Genomic DNA, 26,220 nt, shown 5'->3' with positions numbered 1-26,220 from the left:
GGTTTGTTTCATAGATAGCTCAAGTGTAATTTGGGACCAAACAGAGACATTTAGTGCAGCTACCTGAGGGCTTCGACGTTGACGTCAAGCCACAGGTTATTTTAAGCAGTAGGTCAAAGGTGGCCTGTTTCTTTTACAGAATATTTTGCCCCAACATGGCGAGCTGAAATCCATGTTACAGCATAAAAGTCTGCTTTTAAACTAATGGACGATGCTAAAAGCCTTTATCATAAATGTGTATAGTGTGTCTGGCGCTGCAGTGGACCTTCAGTGATGTGTATAGGAAATCAATCCGTCCCATTTCTAACTCCAGACTCATTCATAGAGCAAATAAAAGCTGCTTTAGTGTGGCAACGCAATCAATTTGGTTATCTAAATTATAGTAAATTACTTCAGGAGTGCTACAACTCAGCTTTCTGGATGTAATGCAACATTTTTAAAACTATCTAAAATCCTTTACAGGCTCATTGGAAAAACATGCCTGTGGTGACATGACAGCAAAATTATATTACATTGCTTCTTGTATGTTTCACGACACTTTCAAAGTGAAATGTCAGGGAAGTGGCACTAAATGTGTGTTCAGTTTTATCAGAAACAAATGAATGTGAATATGGCAACTTTTATGAAAAGCTGCTTGTTGTACGTATTGCGTCAGTTCGAAAATGTGAAAAGTGCTCTATAATCGGGTTTGAAAATAACACACCACTTAAACCTAACCAACAGTGTTTTATTTTATCATGACTCGCATTTCACAAGACTAAAACCAGAGCTCTCCAAATTGCAAGTGCAATTCTGTACCAGGTGAGCTACAGAGCAAGTTTACTATAATAAAAATCGCAATTACTTCATTATTTGGAGCTGGTTATGTGATGCAAACATTAAAATGTATTCGTTTACAAATCATTCACTATGGTAGTGTGTTGAGGTCATATTAAATCAATAAGCTGCCCTATAATCATAACTTGTGTAAAAAGGAGTAAAGGTTGTTGCCGTTTTACTGCCATGAATTAAATGTATAGATTTTTGGAGTTTTGCAAAAACTATAGAGAGGGGCATGTTTTTCCAATGAGTCTGGGTTGCTAAAATCATGGTACCGTCTATATTTTTTTTTAAATAACAAAAGGCTGTTTGACAAAATGGCAGTTGACAACAGTTGTTAAGGCAGGATTGGTCAGCAAGTAACATTTTAAGGCGGGTCTTAGAGAAGAGTTTGCAAACAGTTTTTACAAAAACATTATAAGAATGTGATAATATGAGCTTCCTCAAATGTATGACTAATCAGTGTAAAACACACATTCTTCCTGTATTTAAACGGAAAAAAATAACACTAGTATCTCACAGGACAGGTTCTATTTTATAAGGGCAGGCGGTTCTTTTTTTGTGCCGTATAGCTGAAGTTAAATCGGGAGTGCATGATGAAACAGACGAAGCAGAGAACTGACATGCAAATGTGCAAGAGCCGCCATTACTCATAAAAGATAATTTCAGTTTTAAGATGGCTTGGCAAGGGAACTGCTATTAGGAGCACGACTTAGCCAGAGCCTTGTCAAAAGAAGCTCTTTCTCTGCATCACAAATTCTTCTTAATTTAGAGAGTAATTCACTGCTCATTCATCTTCTGTTCTAATCCAAATACAGATCATGGCACTACCCAAAAATGGCATTCGCTCTTGGCACACCAGGGGTGAGATTATCTCAAGCCTCTGAAGTCACAGTGAGCTCCTTCAAGCAGCGGAGGATTTTACACTCACAACTCTGAAGTTTGGGCTCAATTTCTCACATGTTTGACTACGGTATCTTCTTTTCTGGGTGTGACTCTAATTTTAGCTTTGTGCACCTTACATCTTCCTCTTTTTATGCAGAGTTTCCTGAATGAGGTTTGTATGAAAACACATTGAAACGCATGCAAAAAAGCATGTTTCTGCAACAAATGTATATGTTATTGTTGACATCCTTAAACAAGTTCTGTTCTCTATTGGAGTTTCACTTGAAAAAAAATAATTTTATTAATTAAAAAAGGTAAATAAATCAATAATTAATCTTAAAGTCACCATGAAATCAAAATTCTTATTTTCTTATAGATTACTGCTTATTATGCAAGAAACACTGATTGATCTGTGCACATTGTCAAGACATCAAGATTGATCTGTGCACATTATTAATGTTTTATCATGTGTATTACCTAATCTTTAATCAAAATAACTTCCTCTCCCTCTTGCAACAACATCTCTTCTCTTCTCTGATGATGTGCGTCTCAGACAACTTGTCACTCATTTAAGATAGCAATAGCAAAATGCAATGATCCAAAGATCCAATCAATTTCCGATGGACCAAATTAAACCCCGCCCTATATTTTTTCTTGTTTGAGAAGCAGTTTCTCTCGAATGTGTCAAAATAAGGAAAGAAAAGACATTAACAACTTCTGTTTCATGCCATCTTTAAAATTATTTATTTAATTAAAGGGACAGTTTACTCAAAAATACTAACTCTGAATGCAAATGCCATTCCAAACCTGTATGACCTACTTTATTCTGTGGAATATTAAAGAATATATTTTAAAGAATGTTGGTAACCAAACATTTTTGGTTACCATTGACTTCTACTTTATGTCCAAAAACACACACACACACCCCTCAAAATATCGTCTTTTGTTGTCCATAGTAAAAATTCATATATATTTTACATTTACAGATGCAGTATTTATTGCACTATTTAACAATTACTTTTTACAATTATAATACTTTAAACATAAATTAAATAAACTGTTTTGATTGTCAATTGATGTCATTTACTTAAAAATTGTCTAATTTTTTAATACACTGATTTCTTTGTTTTACTTTTAAGTGGCACTCCTATTCTAACATATTAATCTAAATTAACTGCTTATTCACCAATGGTAAATACATTTTTCTTAGCACTACCCACCATTATTTTAATTCAAAATGGACATGATCTGTCAAATCAGTCCGATTCGTCAAAAGGTGACTAACAGAATAAAGGTACCGCACCAACGGTCAACAACAAACCAAGCGCTACTTTGATGGGGTTAAGCGACCCAATTAGAAAAGAGAGAGAGAGAGAGAGTGACGAGAAAAAAAACAAAAAACGCCATCCCTCTATTGTTTGGTCTCCTGAGTGCCTTTGAGAGAGCTGTGGAGAGAGGAGGACTAAGTATCCATTTAGCGCACAACACCCAGACAGTGCAATAAGCGTGCCTTTCTGTCAGGAGTCAGAACAAGGGATTACATCACTCCAGACTTGAAAGCAGCAGACCCAGACAGCCACTCGATGAGAGACAAAAAGAGAATCTCTAACCAAGAGGAGGATGATGTAACTTGACACATTTATTGTATTCTGAGCATGGGAGGGGCTCAAGGTAATTGCTAGCCAAACGAAAAGCTTAGATATTTATGTTTGGTGGCGAAGAACAAAAGAAGCGCCGTTTTAAGTTTAACGATGTATCCCGTCATGCCTTTTATCATATCTGCTGATTAACAACCGCTCTTTAAAGGCAACTGTAAAAAAGGGAAATAATCAGCATGCTACCTATCTCGCACAGCCAGACCCCAAATCAAATAACGCAGCCAGGGAGACGGATTACCACATGAGTGAGAGAGAGAGAGACTGACAAAAATAGAGCTTTAATTTCATTAGAAATAAAGAATCATGTTTCTCAACATCAGCAGTGTTTCAAGGCCGTCAGGGGATCTGGGGCCGTGGAAAAGATCCGCACAAGTGTAACTGCTGGCCACACAGAGGTTAGCTGCAAAAATGCCCTATTTCAGCACAATGACGTAATCACTTATAGGCACAAAGGCTTGCTAAGTTCGGTGCACCCTGACAGACCTGCACACAGGCCAGACAGGACGTAAAAGCACACAATAGGAAAGGGTGTGGGCCATCACTCATTGAGAGTAACAGAAGGGGCAATTGAGTCAATGACTTCTATATGCAGACATCAATATTGCCTTTGTCATCCTTAAATATCAAGATGCAGTTTGCATAAATGCATTTAGAAGTGGCCCATAAACTGTCATTGAGTGAATCAGGAGTTATGATTCACAGCTTTAATCTCATATAAAGAGGTTAAAAGTGGTCATTCAGCACTTGGAAGGGGAACGTAAACTTTGGAGGGGTGTGACTAAAATTTAAGAATTTACATTTATTCATTTTAGCTGACGCTTTTATCCAAAGCGACTTACAATTGCTATATATGTCAGAGGTCGCACGCCTCTGGAGCAACTAGGGGGTTAAGTGTCTTGCTCAGGGACACATTGGTGTCTCACAGTGGATTCGAACCCAGGTCTCTCACACCAAAGGCATGTGTCTTATCCACTGCGCCACCACCACAATATATAACAATCAGTTAATCAATCAATCAATAAAATAAAAATGTCTAAAAAGAAATATGCCCCACTTTCACAGCAGGGAATGAGCACAGTACACTACTATAATTCAAAAGTTAAGATTTGATCATGTTTTTGAAAGAAGTCTCTTATGCTGAACAATTTATTTGATGAAAAATACAGTAAAAACAGTAATATTGTGAAACTGTCTATTATTACAATTTAAAATGACTATTTTCTACTTTAACGTTTTAAAATAATTTTTTTTTACTTTGATGGTAAATTTTCAGCAGCCATTACTCCAGTTTTCAGTGTCACTTGATCCTTCAGAAGTCAGTCTAATTAGCTGATTTGGTGAAACATTTCTTATTATTTTCAATTCTGAAAACAGAAGTGAAAACAGTGCTGCTTAATATTTTTTGTGGAAACACTGACACATTTTTTTGCCAGGATTCTTTCATGAATAGAAAGTTATAAAGAACACCATTTATTTTAAATAGAAATCTTTCGTAAGCTTAAATGTCTCCAATCTCACTCTGAATAAAAGTATTATTTCTTTCAAAAACAAATCTTACTGACCCCAAACTTTTGAATAGTAGTGTATATAATGAACAATAATACGGTTTGGGAAGCATTTACTCAGCGTTTAACACTGGAGAAAGAGCAGAAAATCTAAACCGTTTTTGTAGGCATTGGGTCAACTTCCTCTTTAGAGTCTTCTCTGTCTTTAACCACAAAAGCAGAAATAGTTCTGCATAGGCTTAAGCAAGCCTGCCAAAGTGGAAGTGAATGCTGATCAGATTCTAATTTTGAAATGTACTTATTCAGCCTCTTACTGCGTCGCTGGAGAACAGGCCCAACCACCTGTCAAAGATTACATCCTCTGATGCGCAGGAAGAGCCAGACCCAGAGTTTTATGTTCAAAAATGCATGTGTACATGTACATGTGCAGGGTTAGGGTGTGTGTGTGTGTGTGTATGTGTGTGGCATGTTCCCTAAGATAGAAAACATCCCTAATGTGATTGTGGAATTACTATGGAGGAAATCAGAGGTCTGAGAGCACTCAAACATGTTAAGTCACTCCAATTCAAAGGGACTGTGCCAGCGCTTGCAAAAGCTGCATTCCACTCTCTCATGTTAATTTCTGGCAGCTGGTGGAGCATGTCAGTGACAGCAGACAGCTAGAATTAAAGAATTAAGGAAGAAAGTGTTGCAGAATATGATGAAAAACATCCAAACATTAAGGAGGGAATTTCTGGCCAAGAAGCGAGCATAATCTATCAGGAAGTCGGCTGCAACTGAACGCATCAGAGTTGGCAAAGCACCTCTGGCCCAAACGTATATTCCATAACCCCAGTCAAACCGCTAACCTGAAATATTCAGTAATATATTAGAAGATACAAATCAGAGTCAAGTTCAGGGAGGGCTCCGATCCACATCAGGCACGCCACAGCCCAGCAGCACGCATAGAGTTCATTCATCTTTTGCAAATGATACACGCTCATATTTGGAAAGCCACTGGGAAAACCAAAAGTCCATTGAATGGAAGGGCAGGGCTTTAAGGACATGATAGTCACTGCATTCAGGTTAAAAGAAATATGGCTGTTCTGGATTTCATCGGTTTCTATGGCTATTCTGCTAATGCTGTATAACCACACACAAACTATGAGCGGATGTAACAGCCATATAAAGAGCTGTTCAAGATCAACCCCTGAAAATCCTGTCAAAGTATATGTAAAATAAATAAATAAATGAAAGTGTCATATTTGCATTTTACCACAAAACATATAAACAAACCTTGCTAAAAGCCAAGAATACACAAAATTCATGTGGAATATGAATAATTTTCATGTGAATCACTATGCTGCTACATTGAAGAATGATCTACTTCATCAAAAATACAACTTAAAATAATAACCTGCAATAAATATTTTTTGCAAGTATATGATATAAAATAAAGCCATTGTCATTTTATATAATAAAAATATAGTCATTAAAATGTCATTTTATTATTATCTGCGGATTCTTTTTTTGAGACTGTTCTTGTTCTTATCTGACAAAGAGGGCAAAGATATACAAATGTTCACGTGAACAATGAAAGTATTATACATTTTCTCATAATTTAGTGCTAGAGTTGCTTATAGTATTCTTTTAACCTCTAAAAACAGCATTAAAACAATTCCAATCAATTTGCTTTTGCATTCATAATTATTGTCACACATATTAGACCTAAAGACCTAAAAATTGAGGTCAATAGACACTTCTGTGGAATCATGCTGTGATGAAGCATGAAGTGTGAGGCATCCATTTTTTTTGAGCATGCAGCTCCAATCTGTAAAAATTATTTCCAGATTGCATCTCTGCAAGTGCCAGTGGCTCATACCTGCCTGCTGCCCCCAACTGTCCAGCAGCCGCCACTACAAATAGGACCACTAACACAGTGACATCATGGCAAAAAGGACAATGAAGACAAAATGAACGTGTTTTATCTATGTGTTGGTTAGTCCCATCATCTCTGAGAATACAAAGCTTTTTTCTCAACCGTTCTAGTCATTTTACTATAGCTTAAAAGTTTGTGGGTTGGTAAGATTTTAAAAAATGTTTTTAAAAGATGTCTCTTATGATCACCAAAGCTGCATTTATTTGATCAAAAATACAGTAAAACAGTAACATTGTGAAATATTATTACAATAAAAAACCTGTTTTCTAGTTTAATACATTTTAAATGGTAATTTATTCCTGCTGTGCTACTTAATATTTTTGTGGAAACCATGATAATAAAAAAAAAAAAAACATGATAAAAAAATTTACTTAACTTCTTTAAATAATTAAAATAAAATATGTCTTCCTAAACCCAAAATATGGAATGATATTTGATCTGGCCAATGCTGTAGATTACAAATTACACAAATTTAAACAATTTGCCCTGGATAATAAGCTCTTGTCATAAATCAGTCCCAAAGTCACTATAACTACATCTAAAATTACGAAGAAATCAAATAGACAAAGTACACCTCTGCTAGATGACTCATTTACTTAAAATTATGAATACAAAAAACAAAGAATATAGATTCAGCTAGGTCACAAAAGGTTACAAAATCTCCAACCGAAAATGAAATATAAACAAAGATGTACGCAGAAGAGAAAAAAATAACAAGTCACAAATGAAAAACACAGCTCACTAAAAATGAAAGATCAAAAGGGTTGAAGGAATTTCAAGAAATGGTTGTAATATGTCTCCCAGGAGCAGTGTTTTTCTGAACACATGGGTTTTCTCACAGTAAAACCAGTCGTGACACAAAACAGAATAACACTTAAAAGAGTCCAAAAAGCCATGTCTTGTTGAAGTGGCTTTAAAATAACTATGATTTGACAGAGAAGCAGTTAAATGAGAGCCTACATTGACTTTAGCCTGCCAAACAATAAATCAACATAATCTCTATGGAACAAATTCTCACCTCCAACTCTGAATGGGAATTCAAGAAGATAACTGGCCAACAATTTGTGCGTGAATTTTTAAATTTTACAGTTTCCACCCTCTTCTTGTATTCGGTTATGTGCAACTGCACTGTTCAACACATCCAGACCACTTCAGATTAATTTTTCAGCTGCTCCAGCGCAGCCGTTTCATAGCGTATCAACGGCGTAGAGACCCATCCGCCTCTGCCCTACTTCTGCTGCTCTGTGCGTGACACCACAACCATTTAGAGCTCCGTTTTTTCGCTAGCGACTCCTCCACCATTTTCAGCTGTCTCATTCCATTTTTCATTCATCCCTTAATTTGCGATGCAGCTCTCTTTCTGAGTCTGTGACTTTCTCCTCACACCCTGCATTATTCACAGTTTCTCAGAAGCTCCAACACCCAGAAGGCCCAGATCAGACTCTTCCATTTCCATATTTCTACTTAAGGACTTATGTTTTACCATTTCAAACACGTCATACTGAGAATACCAATTTGGACCCTGATGCTAACCTGCAGCCGTGAGGCAGCTGGAAAACAGATTAAGATGACGATATGGGGTCTCTGAAGCCCACCGGCCCAGGGAAAGTCTGAATGGATGTGAAGGAGAGCTGGACGTGTGCATTTGAAAGCAGATCTGAGTTTACTGAACACGCAATCTGGCTATTGTTCAACCCACCTGTTATGTTAAAACAACTGTGTAAAACTTTGGTGTTGGATTTGACTCTACTGGTCTCCATGCAATTTGCTAAAAATCAACACTATGAAAAACAATAAAGATTTGTGTAAAAACGGAAAAAACTAAACCCTTCTCAAACCCCTTTGAAGGTAATATGTTCGGTGCTGCAACAGTCTAACAATTGAGATCCAAACTAACAAACAAAAATATCTATAAATCAACTATAAAGAAAAAAATTATTTTGCTTCCATAATTCAGACGTGTCTTCAATATTGAGTAAAATTTGAGTCATAAAATGAATAAATTCCCAAAGTGTTGGTTTTTGACAAATTGCATGAAAACCAATGGTGGGGTCAATGTGACAGATGGTTCAAACATTTTTAGGCATTTAGGATATGAAGACACATCCAAACCACCATAGGAGATGACCTTTGACCCTAGCAAAGTTGATTGTGTGTCTGTGTGTGTTTTAATTAAAGTCAAAGCCAATTCAAATGAAATTTGCGCTGAAAAGGCATGAACACAGTTATTTTTGCGACTCACCTTATTGAATATGCCTTTGTAGGAGTTTCCCATTCGATCTGTAAATTTATGGGAGGAGAGTATTTAAATGAATCACACAATGTGATTTACTAAGATTTGCGCTCATCAATTCACTGGTATTCGTGGCATTATTTAATTTGCGCCACTCTTGGTAGATTGCGCTGGTCTTTATGGAAATGAGATGTTGCGATTTCTCCAATGTGCAAATTAAATCACACAGAATTTTCCCCTCCCATCCGCGCTTTTATGGAATTGCGCTCTTAACGCTAATTTGTCCCGTTTAGTAAATCTGGCCCTTAATCTCAGTAACAGATTTATTATGAATTTATTTACTGTCATTTAGTTTCTATAACTAAAAATACATCTGTCCACTGCAGTTAACACCATGCATTAAAGGGAATATTTCTTTATTAGGAATGTCAATTCAGCTCTATTGTATTTTATTATATAAAATAATAAAATGTGACTTCATTGGGGTAGTTTTAACAGAAACAATGGCAGACAGCAAAACCAAAAGTCATATTTCAATTTTAAGGTCTACATGTGTGTGTACAGTATATGTGTTTGTGGCAGTGTGGTAATGTACTCACAAGATCCCACATCTCCTTGCAGCTGAAGTATCTGGGGTACTGGCATGGTTAAAACCACTATGTCAAACTGCTCTGGCGTTCCCCCTTTGCGACACACCTCCCAGCCAGTGTCTTTCTGGTGAATGTGAGTGACGTGTCGGTCGTAGAGCACCTCTGCTCCTGCTTGAGTGCGGAGGAGCACATTTGGCAATGTTGCACATAGCAAAACAAGTAAAAGGAGACGAAAAGGAAAAACAGGGAAAGAAAGAATTCCAAAGAAAGTCAAACAGAGAGATAGGTCAGATTATGCATCATTGAGAAGTCAAGATTTGGTTTATAGCACATGCAAATAGTCTACATGATCTCTCATCTGATTTAAGAACAATGGTGAAAAGAAACCCAATCCCAGAGTTACATGGAAAATAGGCCTATACATTATGTGAATTAACACATCGTTTATCACAAAAGGCATAAGGTGACAGAACAATGCTGACAGCAGTATATGATATCAATATCAGGGCAAAGGTGATAAATAGAGTGCAAATACACATAATTCACTTTTCACGTAAATCGCTTACTGTTTTGCTGATCTTTAAATAACTGTGTGTTGCTGCACACATTAAAGCACTTCCATCTGACTGCTGCTTTTTGTTCTTTGTTCCAGCACATGCACAATATCAAAACATCCTGGACTGTTTTTAAAGACTCAGTCAGATTATTGACTAAGAGTCGTGATCTCTGAGTTCATAAATCAGCTTGCATGGGCTGGCCAAATTCTTCTGCGCTCTCTCTAGGAAATCAGACATATTGCTAGAAAGGTAACATGTAGAAGGTCGTGCTGACCCAAAAATAATTTTCTGGCAGCACATTTCTGTCATTAAACAGCTGATGAAAAACAGCTGCTTTATGAACAGCGATAAAATCGGTTATTAAATCCGTCTTGCTTCTCTGATTGTGCAAATATATAAAAAGCATTTCTGTGTGAAATTGCCCTGATGGAAAACGCTGCACCGAATGCTATTTTTTGCTATTTTAATACATGTTTTAAATAAAATGTAGACATTTTATTATAACAAACTGCCTGGGATTTTCAATGAAAAACAGTTTGTATGGCTTAAAAGTCTATTATGCTCACCAAAGCTGCATTTATTTGATTAAAAATATAGTAAGTCCGGTAATATTGTGAAATATTGTTACAATTTAAATGAACTGTTTTTTATTTGAATAAACTGCCATTTAATGCATCCTTGCTGAATAAGTATTCATTTCATTAAAAAATGTATAAACTTGGTGACCCCAAACTTTTGAATAGTAGTGTATATCAGTATGACTTGAAGCAAAACCAGAAGAAAAAAATGAGCAGAAGTAGTTAAACACAAATGATCTACCTGACTCTTTGAGATAGTGTTTGACGATGGAGGAGACTCCATGGGGTGTCACATAGTTCAAAATTTCTTCTTCCTTTAACATCATGCCTTCAACAGGAGCAATGAGAGGTTTTAAAATGTCTTGTGCTAAGAGTTCTTCATAAAAACTAAAAAAAAAAAAAAAAAAAAAAAAAAAGCATTAGTCACTACAAGACCCAAATATTTATTTTCACGTAATTAAAGTGAAAAAACGTTAAACTTTTAAATGCATAAAATGAGATCAACACTATAACAGATCAGATATAGTTCAGAGAAGAAGCCTACCTGCTGTGAATACGAGCGTAGTACGGTGTGGCACTTATATATTGAGCACCAAGATCAACTGTGCATGAAGGATCATTTGGACTTCTGCTTGTGGACATTCTCCCCCCTATAACATAAACGCAAAATATCTTCACCATCTATTCAAAATATCACCAGGTCAAATCAATATGACACATAAAATTATGCTTTTTAATTATTAAAGATAAATGAAACATCTGAATGAAAAAATACATAAATAAATACATAAATCATCAGTAATTACACTACTATTGCACAAACTTGCAAAAATTATTGTACAGTAAATATTGTAAAATACAATATACATATTGTAAATAAGTGGTTATATCAGATATGATATATTCAAAGCATCATAACATTATGTGTTTTCTCCTTTAAATTTTTTTTTGGAAGCTGCTGACGACAAAAATAAAAAAGACAAAACTTTTTTTGTGCATATTTATAGGTGAGTTTTGGAACATTTTAAATCATTGTAAGAGATGTTACCAATATAATTAAGTATACAAGAGCATATTGCAAAAAAGCTGAAAGGCTAAAAGTCAGACACATTCATGCCACTCTTGAACACACTTCTTTACGGTCTTGGGATATTTCTACATCTCATTAGCCTTTTAAAGCACTTATATAAAGGCATCCAGTACATAGAGGCCCACAGTGCAGTTCAGCACTGATCTATAGCAGTCTTTCAAGTGAGCTTTAAAAACAAATTCTCCTCAGAGCAGCTCACTTTGTCTATGATAAACTTAATTTCTCATATACAGCCTATACTGTGTAAATAATATTAAAAACCACAATTCACTGCAATAAAAATGCTTACGGAAAAAAAAATGTGTAGGCTTATATTTTGGGGATTCCATTTTTTATTTTTTCAAAACACAGGCCAAAGTTTTCTTACATGAAACAAGAATGGTTGATCTTCTGTTTAACATATTTGATGTTCTCTATGCATGTTGATCAACGTTTAAATGCAAAGAAATGCCTAAATTAAACCTGTTCCTCATATAAAGTGATGTGTCTCTTTAGAAGACTTGAATTAAGCTGCACAATATGGAATACTTTCAAATTGTATTTCACTTGTTTTTTTTACCAATATTGAGTAAAAAAATGGCATTATTTAATTAAAAACAAGTGTTGTAATTTGGCTAGAATGGGTCAGCCTTAACTATTCGGTTTTATTAACATATAATCATCCATATTCTAATCAATATGGGCCTGTCCTGTCAATCAAAGGACAAAGTTCAAGACTTACCTCCTCCAGGTTGTTTATCGTGCATTGAGAAACAATGAGGACATGCTCAGTCTGCTCTTTCAGGCGAAGAGTCAATAAGGAATTTGACGTCGAAAACTTTCTAATAATAAAGTTGAAGTTACCTCTTATCATATCTGCTTATTGTCTGCTCACCTTCCTCCTTTAGAGATCAGCGTTTTGACTTGTGTTTAACCTTAATGAATGAGTTTGTTGCACATACCACTAATACAATTATTTAAACGCACGAGACACCTGCCACTCAATAAAGTGTTTCACATCAGTACATAAAATAAAGATTCTGTGAGTGAAAACATAAGATGCTAACCTGCACCCCGAGATTTGTCCCACACGACTATATTTACTTTGTTTGGCAGCTCCCTCCGCAGCAGACAGGCACATAAACCGCCTGTAAGTCCAGCACCAACTATTAGAACTCGAGACATTTTTAGAAAAGGTACATAAAACAAAAACTGCTTATGTAAAATAGCAAAGCGATCTTGCTAGTTTGAAGATCACACGCGATTTAGCACCCTGTCCCTTTAAGAATTATGAAAGGCTGAAACGTTTGAGTTGGCCAACCAAAACATTCCCTTCGTTTTTCGATATTTGACTGATGTGTATGCACAACATGTCCAAACAGCAAAATAATAATAATATAAATTATTTGTACCTGTAACGTTTTACAGGTACATTGAAGACAGAGTCCGAACTCAAATCTATTTATGAGTTCTTCGTTGCATTTACAGCAATTTAAAAAATTTTTTTACAATGAAATGCACAGGTTATAACTTTTCAGTCTCATCTAAAAACAAAAAATTAAAGTAACCCAATGACGACGTCAGTTTGACAAACATTAGAATAACGGAATACTTAAACCAGGAAGAAAGCAGCTATTACATAAATGAGCCACACTGCTTCTTCAGGAGGGGGACTGATTGATTAAAGGCTGATGTTAAAGCACACTTTGATTTCAGTAACGTTACCCTGCTATGGAGGACTCAATCGAAGTTGGGTGAGTTTCACTAAATGAGCTTGTTTTTTCCGTCATTCAGTGCTTATGACCATTTAATAAACACATCAGATCAGTCTCGATCAGCCTAAAACGATCCTGTTTATTAATGTGCTGCAAGGAATTACGTTGTGGCAATGAATTAGCAATAAACGAATTTACTGTACGATGAAGGTGTGAAGATAAAAAAATGTAATTACAGTGATTTATAGGTTTTGTTATTATGTCAAATGCATTGTCATTCAAAACCATTCAGATGTGTTACGTGAACTGCTTTCGTTTTGTGAAAACAAAGGGTTGTCAAATTAATAATTCAAACCTTGCTTTAATCATAATGTGCATAAACACATTGGAGACAAATAATATTGTCTATGTAACAGCCTACCCTATACAATATATTTTGGTGACATGTTTACATTTTTATTTTTAAACTAAGCATTTTCCAAACATATTTTTGTATTTGGTTCCTACTCTCATATAATAAAGTACAGTAGTGATGTTCAGCAATGTTTGTTTTGGCAGCTTGTTTTGTTTGAACAAAGATTTAGGTACATTGTATTTTCATGTTATATATCCTTACTTTACAGTCAACACTAAACAATCTATTGAGGGCTGCTGAAGATTAGCATAGCTTTTTAACACTGGTTTAGTTTAGTGTGTCTTGGGAGACAAAACTTACAAAACTTAACCATCGGTTCAGTACCGCAGTCAAGCCAGCCGCGATTGAAATTATGCGAAATACTGCAGCGTTTTCAAAGTATGGGACATTAATATATTTTAGAGAGCTATAAAGACCTCATTTCTAATAAGTACAAGAAATGAATGGTCAGTTCTTATATGGGACGTCCCATACTATATGTACACCTCATATGAAACCATTTTACTGCAGCATTTTTGAATATGGGACATCATTCTATTTAGAGGGCTATAAAGACACCATTTCTAATAAGTTGAAGAAATAAATGGTCAGTTCTTATATGGGACGTCCCATACTATATGCACACCTCATATGAAACCATTTTACTGCAGCTTTTTCAAGATATGGGACATTTCTTCTACTGGTTTCATATGAGGTTTACATATAGTATGGGACGTCCCATATAGGAACTGACCATTCATTTCTTGTACTTATTAGAAATGGGGTCTTTATAGTCCTCAAAATTTAATAATGTCCCATATCTCAAAAATGCTGCAGTAAAATGGTTTCATATGTGGTGTGCATATAGTGTGGGATGTCCCATTGAAGAACTGACTGTTCATTTCTTGTACTTATTAGAAATGGGTTCTTTATACCCCTCTAAATTGAATAATGTCCCATATCTTGAAAACGCTGCAGTAAAATGGTTTCATATGAGGTGTGCATATAGTATGGGACGTCCTATATAAGAACTGACCGTTCATTTCTTGTACTTATTAGAAATGGGGTCTTTATAGTCCTCAAAATGTAATAATCTCCCATATCTCAAATATGCTGCAGTAAAATCATTTCATTTGAGGTGTATATATAGTATGGGACGTCCTCTATAAGAACTGACCATTCATTTCTTGTACTTATTAGAAATTAAGTCTTTATACCCCTCTAAATCGAATAATGTCCCATATCTTGAAGACGCTGCAGTAAATTGGTTTCATATAAGGTGTGCATATAGTATGGGACGTCCTATATAAGAACTTACCATTAATTTCTTGTACCCACTGCTCCGGGTGTATGTTCAGTACTGTGTGTACACTTGGATGGGTTAAATGCAGAGCACAAATTCCGAGTATGGGTCACCATACTTGGCCACACACCACTTCCCTTACCTTCCTTTCCTTATTAGAAATTAGGTCTTTATAGCTCTCTAAAGTGTATTAATGTCCCATATCTCAAAACTTCTACAGTAAAATGGTTTCATATGAGGCGTGCATATAGTGTAGGACGTCCTGTTTAAGAACTGACCATTCATTTCATCTACTTATTAGAAACGGGGTCGTAATACCCCTCTAAATCGATTAATGCCCCATATCTCCTTTTCTACAAATCTTGCAATGAAATGCAGGTAGAAGAATATAGTAGGCCTAATACAGATACAAAGACAGCAATACATAACACGAATATTAAGCAGATGTACATAAAACAAACAGAAAAAATAACGAAAAATATCATTACATCTGAATTCTGGGCATCTAGAATGAAAAGTGTTGGTCCTGCAATTACCGTAAGCATAGTAATTTAAATCGCGGCTGGCTTGACCGTGTTTTTCTGAATTTCGGCTGGTTTGACCGCGGTGTTTTATTGTAGTAAAAGTGTGGTAACCATGTTTTTTTGGCTTATTAATTACCATTTGTTTAACCACAGTTTTACTACAAATACCATGGTTAAACTATGGTTAGTATAGCAAAACCATGGTTAATTTGTGATTACCAAGATTTAACTATATAGTAACTAGTTTTTCGGTTTTATTTGTGGTAAAACCATAGTTAATTTTCATAAGGGCTGTATGTTAATTTACTGTTTGTGAATGTTTGACAGAAAGATGTCGTGGCTGGTGTTGTCTCTGGTACTGCTTACATTTGGGCTCATTCAGTGCAGGCCGCCTGTTGAGGACAAGACAGGACTGGACCCTGAAGTAAATATGAACATCGTAAGTAGCCAGTAGTTATAAATAACATGTAATAAGCTACAATGAGTGTTCTTCATAACTGTCCAGCAAATTGTCAATAAGTGCTAAAACACCAGAGAATAAATTCTGGTAAATTAGATTACTTTTGCCATTAATTGCATCACAATGACATCCAATGAAGTCAACAATTCAGCAGTTCACTATATTACAAATCACTGAATTGTAATATAGTGTGAATATAGAGCTTGTGCTCAAAGTAGAAAAAGACATCAATTTTATTCAAAAACCCAAGATAAGCTGCTTGGTGCTGATTTTGTTATTTATATGGCCAAAAATAAGATTCTCATATCTTGTAATGTAAATCAATGAGATTTTTATAACAGCATAACAGACATACATTAAAATGCACCATGTAGACAAAAATGTATATTTTTCCAAGCTTTAACTGCTTTAGATAACCTTTGAATGTCATGTCTTATTAAGTGAACTTTGCATTACATTTGTAATATTATTTCCAGTTCTCCGTTTTGTCAAATGCTCTAAAGAGAAGTGGATTCATTAGTTGACCATCTCTATAAGAAAATACATTTTGCACTTTGTCCTCTCATGATTCAATGTGGCTCTTTGAAGCTGAATGCAGAACACATAATCATGTTATCACTTGTAAAGGGAATATTCCCCTAGTGGAAAAAAATATATACTAAAATGTATTTGAAATACATTTACATATTTACCTGTATGTGCTTAATAAAATTACCTTGTTGTATTTTTGGTATACTTAAAGTCTTAAAGAAAGAAAACTTAAAGAAAAACACATTTTGTTTTGTCACAAAAAATTTTAATTGTGCGGAAGTAGTGCTGAAGACCAAATAAAAATATACTTATAAGTATTTGATTGTGCTAAAGTGTAACTAATGAAAGTATACTTCAAGTACACTTTAAATATCTTGCATTTAAAGACTGATATCTGAAATCATACAATCCTTATAAATTGTGATATTAAAACACATTCTAGGCTTAATATTAAGATATGTTAAGAAAAATTAAATGCAATGTGCAATAAAGAAATAATTTTATGTAGGTCAAGTGATATGTCAGTAAATATGTTAATGGGTTTAAAGTACATCATCATCATACTTAGTATGGAATAAATGTGTTTTAAGTGAATTATGGCATTTTTTTATTTTATTTTTTATTTTTGGGTTAGATCTTGGTTCATATGTGTTTCAAATTTGTTTTTTTCAGTATGTGAAACAGGGAAGAGAAATATAATTCACCAGTTCAGCTATTTCTATTTTTTATAATTGACATTAGACAGCTTTATGTAACATATTTTCTCACAGACTCTGAAAGGAAACTGAAATTGTGACATTCGTGCACTTTCATGTGTGGTTAGATATGAAACAAGATTTCTTGGTAATGATATCTCATAATCATTGTTTGACAGTTTGCAGAGGTCAAGTAACCATTTGCAGAAATGCTGATAAGACAGTGATTTGTTGGTTTTAATACAATAACTGGTTTTTATACACTGCGTTTCAACTACTTGCTTTCACAAGGAGACTATTGAGCCTTCAAAATTTGTCACTTGGGCTTAAAAGAATAGTTTACCCAAAAATTCAGATTCTGTTGTTATTTTTTTATATTCTTGATAGGAGAATTTAAATACTCTGTACACAGTTATTTTCCATTCAACAACAGTTTGTAGTGGCAATGTCTGTCTAGATCCATAGGCAAAAAGAAAAAAAGAAAAAAAGATGACAATCCATATGACTTGTACACCATATTCCATATTTTCTGAAGCCATACAATAATCATTTTGTATTTTTGTATTTTTGTATTTTGTATTATCCTGTACAAAACTGTACAGGATAATAAAAAAAAAAAAATACAGAATTTTTGGGGGGTAAACCTTCCCTTCAAAATCATGGTGTAATAGAAGTAGCAACAGATAATTGGATTGTGATGTATATCTCAGTGAAAAAGAATATTAGAAAGGGAAAAGGGTTGGACAGGGGCTTGGTTCTATCCAACAGTTGTTGATTGGATGGAGGCAGATCTGAATGTGAGCTTGCAGGCAATTGAAAGTAATTGGAAGGGTTTAAGTGGACTGAATGGCTGGAGAAGTCCATTATACATCAGATATACCCAGAGGTAAGTGCAATACAATCAACAGGTTTATTGAGTAGTAGCAGAGGGGAATCTCTCCCTCTGTCGTTTCGAGAGCTGTGGATAAACTCCAGAGGGGAATTAACTTGCAGGCTTTGGAGAATCAGTCAACTGCAACGAGTATGCAGGTATAACCTTCTGACTTGGGAAGATCTGTGACGAAGTCGACTCCGACGTGGGACCAGGGGCGACGTGAAATGGTTAATGGGACTAATTTTCCTGCAGGTAAGTGATGTGGGAGATGGAGATGGCGCAGACTGAGCATCCACAAACGTACTGGGAGACATCCCGGGCCATACTGGGCCACCAGTACCGAACTTGGAGGAGCGAGAGAGTACGCTGGCTGCCTGGGTGTCCAGAGCCCGGAGAAGCATGCAGGGAGCCCAGAAAGGAAGTCTTCAAGGAAGTGGGCACGTAGGTTTTGCCCTCTGGGCCTCCCAGCAGAGCGGGTTCGGTGATGGAGGCGATGCGGATCTGTTCATCCAGGGCCCACCGGATGGGGCTCACAAGGACGGCTGGAGTATGATTCAAGATTCAAGATTCAAGATTTTTATTCGTCACATACACAATTATACAGAGTATAACCAGCAGTGAAATGTAGGTCAGGTCCGCTCCAAGGACAGTGCAATTATATAGAATACAAATATTAAGAAAAAGAAAAGAAGAAAAAAAATATATATATATATATATATAAATATAAATGTGCAGGTCAGTATGTTGTTGACATAAATAGCAATATAACAGGAATGTGCAAAAGAATGTGCAAAAAAGTTGTACAGGGCATTTAAATAGCAGCAATATGAGGTAGAAAAAATTATGAATAGCTTATAGATATATTGATATTTACATGGGGTCAAGTGATGTTATGACACAGAGTTAGAGTTTAGGAGCCTGATGGCCTGGGGGAAGAAGCTCCTCCAAAGTCTCTCAGTTTTTGCCATCAGGCTATGGAAGCACTTACCAGATGGAAGCAAAGTGAATAGACGGTTACCAGGGTGATTTGAGTCCTTGATGATTTTGATATTTTTGCAGCGTTTGAGGTAGATGTCCTGCAGAGAGGGGAGAGCAAACCCTGAGATGCGCTCAGCTAAGCGCACAACTCTCTGTAGTGCTTTGCAGTCCTGATTGGAGCTGTTTCCATACCACACTGAGATGCACTGAGTCAATACACTTTCTATGGTCCCTGAATAGAAAGTTTTCAGAATTGCTGGTGAGACCCTGAATTTCCTCAGCAGATGGTACAGTCTTTGCCTGGCTTTCTTAACCTGTGTTTGGATGTGTGTAGTCCAAGTCAGGTTCTCGGAGATGTTTACACCGAGGTACTTGAAGCTACTCACCGTCTCCACAGGGGTCCCACTGATCATAAGAGGAGTGTAGGGCTGCTGCTGTCTCTTCCTAAAGTCCATGATCAGCTCTTTAGTTTTGCTCACATTCAGAGAGAGACAGTTGTCCTGGCACCATGATGTGAGTCTCTCTACCTCATCCAAGTATGCAATCTCATTATTGTTGGAAATGAGGCCCAGAACCACAGTATCATCAGCGAATTTGATAATAGATGTGGAGCTGTGAGAGGACACGCAGTCATGCGTGTAGAGAGAGTAGAGCAGGGGACTCAGGACACAGCCCTGTGGGGCTCCTACGTTCAGGGTGATGGAGTTTGAGGTGAACTGGCCAACTTTCACCACTTGAGGTCTGCCGGTGAGGAAGTCTTGAATCCAGTCACAGAGTGAGGAGTTTAGGCCGAGGTCAGTGAGTTTAGAAGCCAGCTTGATGGGGACTATAGTGTTGAAAGCTGAGCTATAGTCAATGAATAGCAGCCTTACATAATTCCCATTGTTGCTGTCCAAGTGTGTGAGGGAAGAATGGAGGACGTGAGAGATGGCATCGTCCTTAGATCTGTTTGGGCAAACTGAAGAGGGTCCAAAGTATCAGGTATGGAGGAGCAAATGTGGCTCTTTACAAGTCTCTCAAAGACCTTCATGACTATAGATGTGAGGGCAACTGGGCGATAGTCATTCAGGCAAGAGGGTTTATTGTTCTTAGGCACAGGGATTATTATGGATTTTTTAAATGAGGTGGGAACCACGGAGGTAGCAAGGGACTCATTAAAGATAGACGTGAACAAACCAGCGAGCTGATCAGCGCAGGACTTCAGAACACGGCCGGTTATCCCATCAGGTCCGGCTGCTTTCCTGATGTTCACTTTCTTTAGCGCCCTCCGAACCTCATCCTCCGACACGGTGATTACAGGATCATCACTGCTCTGCCTGCTGCTTCCTGACGTGCTGGACGGCAGAGACGCGCCGCCGCCGTTGCAATCGAAGCGGCCGAAGAAGGTGTTTAACTCGTCGGCCAGCAACGGATCTGCTCTCACCTCCGCGGAGGATTTGTTTCCGAAGGTACAGATGGTCCTCAGTCCCTGCCACATCCGTCGAGAGTCATTGAGCTGAAAATGAGACTCAATTCTCTCTCTGTATCGGTGTTTAGCGGCTCTTACTGTGCGTCGAAGAGCATAGCACGATGCTTTGTATTCATATACCCGGTCATTGTAAGCGGCAGTGCGTGTGTTAACCGCAGCACTTTTTGTTCTTTTTGTTGATTGTTCTGTCCACCCATGGTTTCTGATTGGAGAATGTCCTTATCGTTATTGTTTCTGTAGCTTGCTCGGTTAGCGTGTTTACAAAGCTTAAAGCCACATCCGTGAACTCGCTGACGTCAGAAGAACTCGCCTGGAACATGTCCCAGTCGACGTCATCAAGAGCCGCCTGCAGCATAGCCTCTGAGTGGGAGGACCAGCGCGTCACTACTCTCTGCACCGGGGGATCCTGAACGAGCCTTTGTTTGTATTCCGGTGTGAGGAAAATGACGGCATGGTCCGATTTGCCAAAATCCGGTAGTGAGCGGGCTTTGTAGGCATTCTTGAACTGAGTGTAGCAATGATCCAGTGTATTTGGTCCTCTAGTTGGACAGGATACATGTTGGTGAAAGTTCGGCATGACCTGCTTGAGGTTGGCTTTGTTAAAGTCCCCCGCGATGATAAAAGCAGCATCAGGATGTTTGTTAATGTAGCCCCTGAGCACATCGTGAAGCTTAGACAAAGCCAAGCCAGTGTCTGCCTGTGGTGGAATGTACACAGCAGTGACAATGATCGATGAAAACTCCCGTGGCAGATAAAATGGGCGGCAAATAATGGAAAGATGTTCCAGATGAGGCGAGCAGGAACGCGACAGAATGGAGATATTCCTGGGATCACACCATTTCTTGTTAATCATGAAACACACACCTCCACCCCTGGATTTACCGGCCTCTGCTGTTCTGTCCGTCCGAAAAACAGAGAAGTTATCACTTGGCATAACAGCAGTGTCCGGGACCATGGACGAAAGCCACGTTTCTGACAAACAAAGGATGTTACAGTCTCTTATGTCCCGTTGGAAACTAATCCTGGCTCTAAGATTGTCCATCTTATTCTCCAAGGATTGGACATTTGCGAGCAGAATGCTCGGAAGAGGAGGACTGTGAGCCCTTTTCCTGAGTCTATCTCGAATCCCAGCGCGTTTCCCGTGGTGTTTCTTGATCCGTCGCCTCAGGGGGTTATTGTTCATCTCTGCGTTCCGAAGAATCTCCAGAAGCCATGCTGAATTCCTGGATAAAGTGTCCTGGAACAGGTTGGTGTAGCGGTTTCCAATGTCCGAAAGTGTTTCTTTGTTATAGGTGATCAGTGCCAACGTGAGATGTGTAAAAAGAGAAAGTAAAACTAAGTAAGAAAGTAGATAAAAACACAATCTTAGCAGAGCGAGCGTCCGAACAAAGCGGCACTATCTTGTCCGTGGGTTCAGGTGTGGAGGGTTCGTCGGGGCATGGATACGTGAGAGGGAATCCGCCTTGACATTCTTATCTCCGGGTCGATACATGATGGAAAACTGGAACCGGGTGAAGAAGAGGGCCCAGCGAGCCTGCCGGGGGTTTAACCTCTTAGCACTTTGGAGATATTCCAGGTTTTTGTGGTCAGTGATGACCGTAAAGGGGTGTTGGGCTCCCTCCAGCCAGTGTCTTCATTCTTCCAGTGCCAGTTTAATGGCGAGCAGCTCCCCAATTTCCAATATCGTAGTTCCGCTCCGCTGGGGAAAGCTTCCTGGAGAAGTAAGCGCAAGGGTGGAGTTGGGGAGGCTCTCCGTGGTATTGAGACAGCACTGCTCCCACGCCGGTGGTGGAGGCATCCACTTCCACTATGAATGGGAGTTGGGGTTCGGGATGTGAGAGGATGGGAGCAGTGCAGAAAGCCTCCTGGAGCTTCTTGTAGGCGGCTCGAGCTTCGGAGTTCCAGGACAGAGACTTGGGTTTCTGACGGAGCATGGAAGTGAGGGGGGCTGAGAGGAGACTGAAGTTCAGAATGAACCTCCAGTAGAAATTTACGAGTTCCTTTACTGACTGAGGCTGGGGCCAGTCCTGGATGGCTTGGACCTTCCCCTGGTTCATCTGCATCCCATCCGCACTGAGGATGTAGCCGAGGAACTGGACCGTGGGGTGGTGGAACTCACACTTCTCGAGCTTCAGGTAGAGGTGGTGTTTTTGAGTTGGCGTAGGACCTGCATCATGTGATGGCGATGTTCGGCCAGGTTCGGGGAGTAGATCAGGATATTGTCTATGTACACGATGACAAACCGTTGGAGGAACTCCCGGAACACCTCGTTCATAAACCCCTGGCAGACGGACGGGGAGTTGGAAAGGCCATACGGCATGACCCGATATTCATAGTGGCCTGAGGGGTTAATGAACGCCATCTTCCACTCGTCGCCTTCCTGGATACAAACGAGGTTATAGGCACTCTGCAGGTCCAGCTTCGAGAAGATGCGGGCCCCACGGAGTTCCTCAAGGGCGACCGGGACCAGGGGAAGAGGATAAGGGAACTTGACAGTGTGATCATTGAGGGTCAGGTAGTCGATGCAGGGCTGCAAGCCTCCGTCCTTCTGGCAGGGAGACCAGGAAGGCAACTTTAGCCTTTCGCTGGAAAATTTATGGGATTGCATCTCTATGTAGAGTGAAACTTGGAGTAAAAAAATGCTACATTCAACCACCTCACCCGAATAGTTAGCAGGGATGGCCATGGGACTGGCAGAGGCAGACTGAGGGTGTGTGACCGGAGAGAGAGCTGTTCGAAGAGCACTGACCAGCTCTTCGAGGTGATCCACAGCGGCGGAGTTTGGGAACTCCATCTCCGGTCGTCGGTTCTGGTCTGGTCTTCTGTCAGCAGATAGGTAAATGCAATACAATCAACAGGTTTATTGAGTGAGCAAATAAAGGGGAATGAGATGAGCCGAATGTCCAGGTCAGCAGGCGGGAAATGTGAATGTCTCTAGGGGCTTATCTGAGTGTGAATGTCCTTTTTCCTTTTCCAGGGGATCCGGTGGAGAACTGGAGTGGTGGAGAACAGGGATAGGAACACTGGAGCAACTGGTAAGTAGACAAAAGGTAAGTGGGTCAGGTTAGTCAACATGGAATGTTTGAGACCAGACAGTGTAGTCGGGGAGCCAAAGTCTCAAAAGCTCAATAAAATGGGTTGAACCTGACATGGTCTGTCATACTTTTTATTTGTGTTTTTTCTGTTAACTTTGACCCTAAGAACCAATAATTGGAGGGTCTGCTCTGCCGGAAATATTGCGAAAAAAAATTGTGGCCATTTTAGTGTATGCACCCTTTATTTTTTATTACAAAAATGTGAAAAAAAAATTTTTTCCTCAAATCCTCAGTGGGTTTGGTAGGCTGTCAATAAATGCATTCCAGGTACACCGAACACATGTTCTGACAACATCCACTGAAAAAATAACTCTTAAAACACATTTCTACATGATTTTGCATTAATTTAATGCCAAAACATTTGGCGTTTTCTCACTTTTTTCCAATATTTTCATCTTTACTTCACTGGCAATCAACTATTCCCCCAAGTTATGACATCAGTCAATATGTCATTCTTTTCACCAAACAGTATACTCATTCCACAGACAAAATCATAAAAATCCAACCAAAATCAATGGATCTGTGATGATTTCACTAATAGTTGATCAGCAGGCTCAGAACCTCAATAGAATTTTAGGCTACTCTCAAAATTCCGAAAGACATGCTGGATATTTAACATGGTTTTTAATGTCTACATTATTAAGCATCATGGCCTAGGCATTTTTTTAATTTCAACATAACCCTGTTCTCCCAATGGAAATGTGTCACACAAGAAATCTAATACAGCAAAATGACTTTCATTATTTTATTGACTCAGATGACAACTATTACAACTTCAACGGAACAAAATAATTTAACATAACTTAATTAACTAGGTGCAGGTCCCTGTGAGGTGGGATAATCAGGAGGGTGGTACACTGCAGATACTGCTCTGGGGACAGACCTTCACCCTCACCACCTGAGGAGACGCATACACACACACACACGCGGCCTGCTTACGTGTCCCTGTCTTCAAGCGCAAGTTCAATCCTTGAACATCTGTTGGGGTCCCCAGTGCAGAGACATGCAATGCCACACTTCACATTGGCTCTTGCACAGGAGCATCCTCGGGCACACATGCTTTTCTTGCAGTGGCAGTATTGGCTGTGTTTGAGTTCAAAAGGTTTTGCCTCTTTCAGCATCATGGTTGCCACCAATTTGCCATTGACAAGTTGTCTCCCAAAATCAGTGGCAGCTGGGTAGGTTGGCTGAACCATGTGTGCCCGCTTACACACAGCCAACTGATGCAGGGCTCCGCGAAGGTGTAATTGGAAGGCATCTTCAGTTGGTGGAAGGCAACACATGTCTCCTTTGATGCTCACAAAGAGATGGGCTCGCAGTGCATCTAGAGTACCACCAAAGTCACTCCTGTCATAGAGTGACACCATGTATTGCCGTGCTGCTGTTATAACCTCTACCTGAACATCCAGGCTTTCCTCAGGGTCACCGTACCTGCACAGCAGCAGAAGGTCTGTCAGGTGTTTAATAGCAGTTGTGTAGGCCCGCCTTTTCCCTCTTCTGTACAGATAGCTCACTGTGTCACATCCGGTAAGTATGTAGGTGCTGAGGAGAAGGGATGTAAGATCTGAAGCTGCAACATCATACTTCCCCGCCAGAACTTCTGTGATGGCATGAACAGGTAGAAAGATATGAAAATGAGAATGAGAATGAGCTTTATTGGCCAAGTATGTTTACACATACAAGGAATTTGTTGTAGTGACAGAAGCTCCACGGTGCAACAGAAACACAGTAACAGGACAGGACACAGGTAATAAAAACAAAATAACAAGAAATAGCCAATAACCAATGTAAAAGCAGCCAAAAAACAAAACGAAAAAACACAACATATAATATATAATATAGGCAACTATGTATGTACAGGTCAAGTATGTGCAAATTAGAAATGAGAAAAATATAAATAAAATAAGTGAGTGTGGTGAATGGATAATGAATTAGTTGTGTGTTCCACGTTTATTTATTGAGTGTTCATGAGATGTATTGACTGAGGGAAGAAACTGTTCCTGTTCCTGTTCCTGTTCCTGTGTCTGGTCGTTCTGGTGCTCAGAGCTCTGTAGCGTCGACCAGACGGTAACAGTTCAAAGAGGGAGTGTGCTGGATGTGAGGGGTCCAGAGTGATTTTACCAGCCCTTTTGCTCACTCTGGATGAGTACAGTTCTTGGAGAGTGAGGAGGGTTGTACCAATGATTCGCTCAGCAGTCCGGACTACCCTCAGTAGTCTTCTGAGGTCAGATTTGGTAGCTGAGCTGAACCAGACAGTTATTGAGGTGCAGAGGATGGATTCAATGATGGCGGAGTAGAACTGTTTCAGTAAGTCCTGTGCCAGGTTGAACTTCCTCAGCTGGCGTAGAAAGTACAACCTCTGCTGGGCCTT

The 26,220-nt window shown here is 38.7% G+C and overlaps 2 protein-coding genes across 4 annotated transcripts in view; one reads left to right on the top strand and one right to left on the bottom strand.

Moving 5' to 3' along the window:
* LOC306857731 (renalase-like) overlaps window positions 1-13,112 on the bottom strand; it is a 38,667-nt gene extending 25,555 nt beyond the window's left edge. Inside the window, exons 1-4 of one of the 3 annotated variants that reach the window (XM_079397846.1) lie at window positions 12,880-13,112; window positions 11,288-11,393; window positions 10,985-11,130; window positions 9,618-9,779 (exon numbers count right to left, since the gene is read on the bottom strand). In XM_079397846.1, the coding sequence (XP_079253972.1) occupies window positions 9,618-9,779; window positions 10,985-11,130; window positions 11,288-11,393; window positions 12,880-12,997 (532 nt within the window). In that variant the 5' untranslated portion in view covers window positions 12,998-13,112. The remainder of the gene's footprint in view (window positions 1-9,617; window positions 9,780-10,984; window positions 11,131-11,287; window positions 11,394-12,879) is intronic. The other 2 variants (XM_079397847.1, XM_079397848.1) reach the window with 2 other exon arrangements.
* Window positions 13,113-13,148: 36 nt separating this feature from the next.
* The window catches only part of LOC306857720 (putative lysosomal acid lipase/cholesteryl ester hydrolase), a 28,556-nt gene continuing 15,484 nt past the window's right edge, over window positions 13,149-26,220 (top strand). Inside the window, exons 1-2 of the mRNA XM_079397831.1 lie at window positions 13,149-13,566; window positions 16,076-16,187. Of these exons, the coding sequence (XP_079253957.1) occupies window positions 13,544-13,566; window positions 16,076-16,187 (135 nt within the window). The 5' untranslated portion in view covers window positions 13,149-13,543. The remainder of the gene's footprint in view (window positions 13,567-16,075; window positions 16,188-26,220) is intronic.

This window comes from Barbus barbus, assembly GCF_936440315.1.
Source record: "Barbus barbus genome assembly, chromosome: 38".
Taxonomy (NCBI): domain Eukaryota; kingdom Metazoa; phylum Chordata; class Actinopteri; order Cypriniformes; family Cyprinidae; genus Barbus; species Barbus barbus.
The sequence above is the reverse complement of the archived record's forward strand: the minus strand, read 5'-3'. Positions and strand labels throughout refer to the sequence as shown.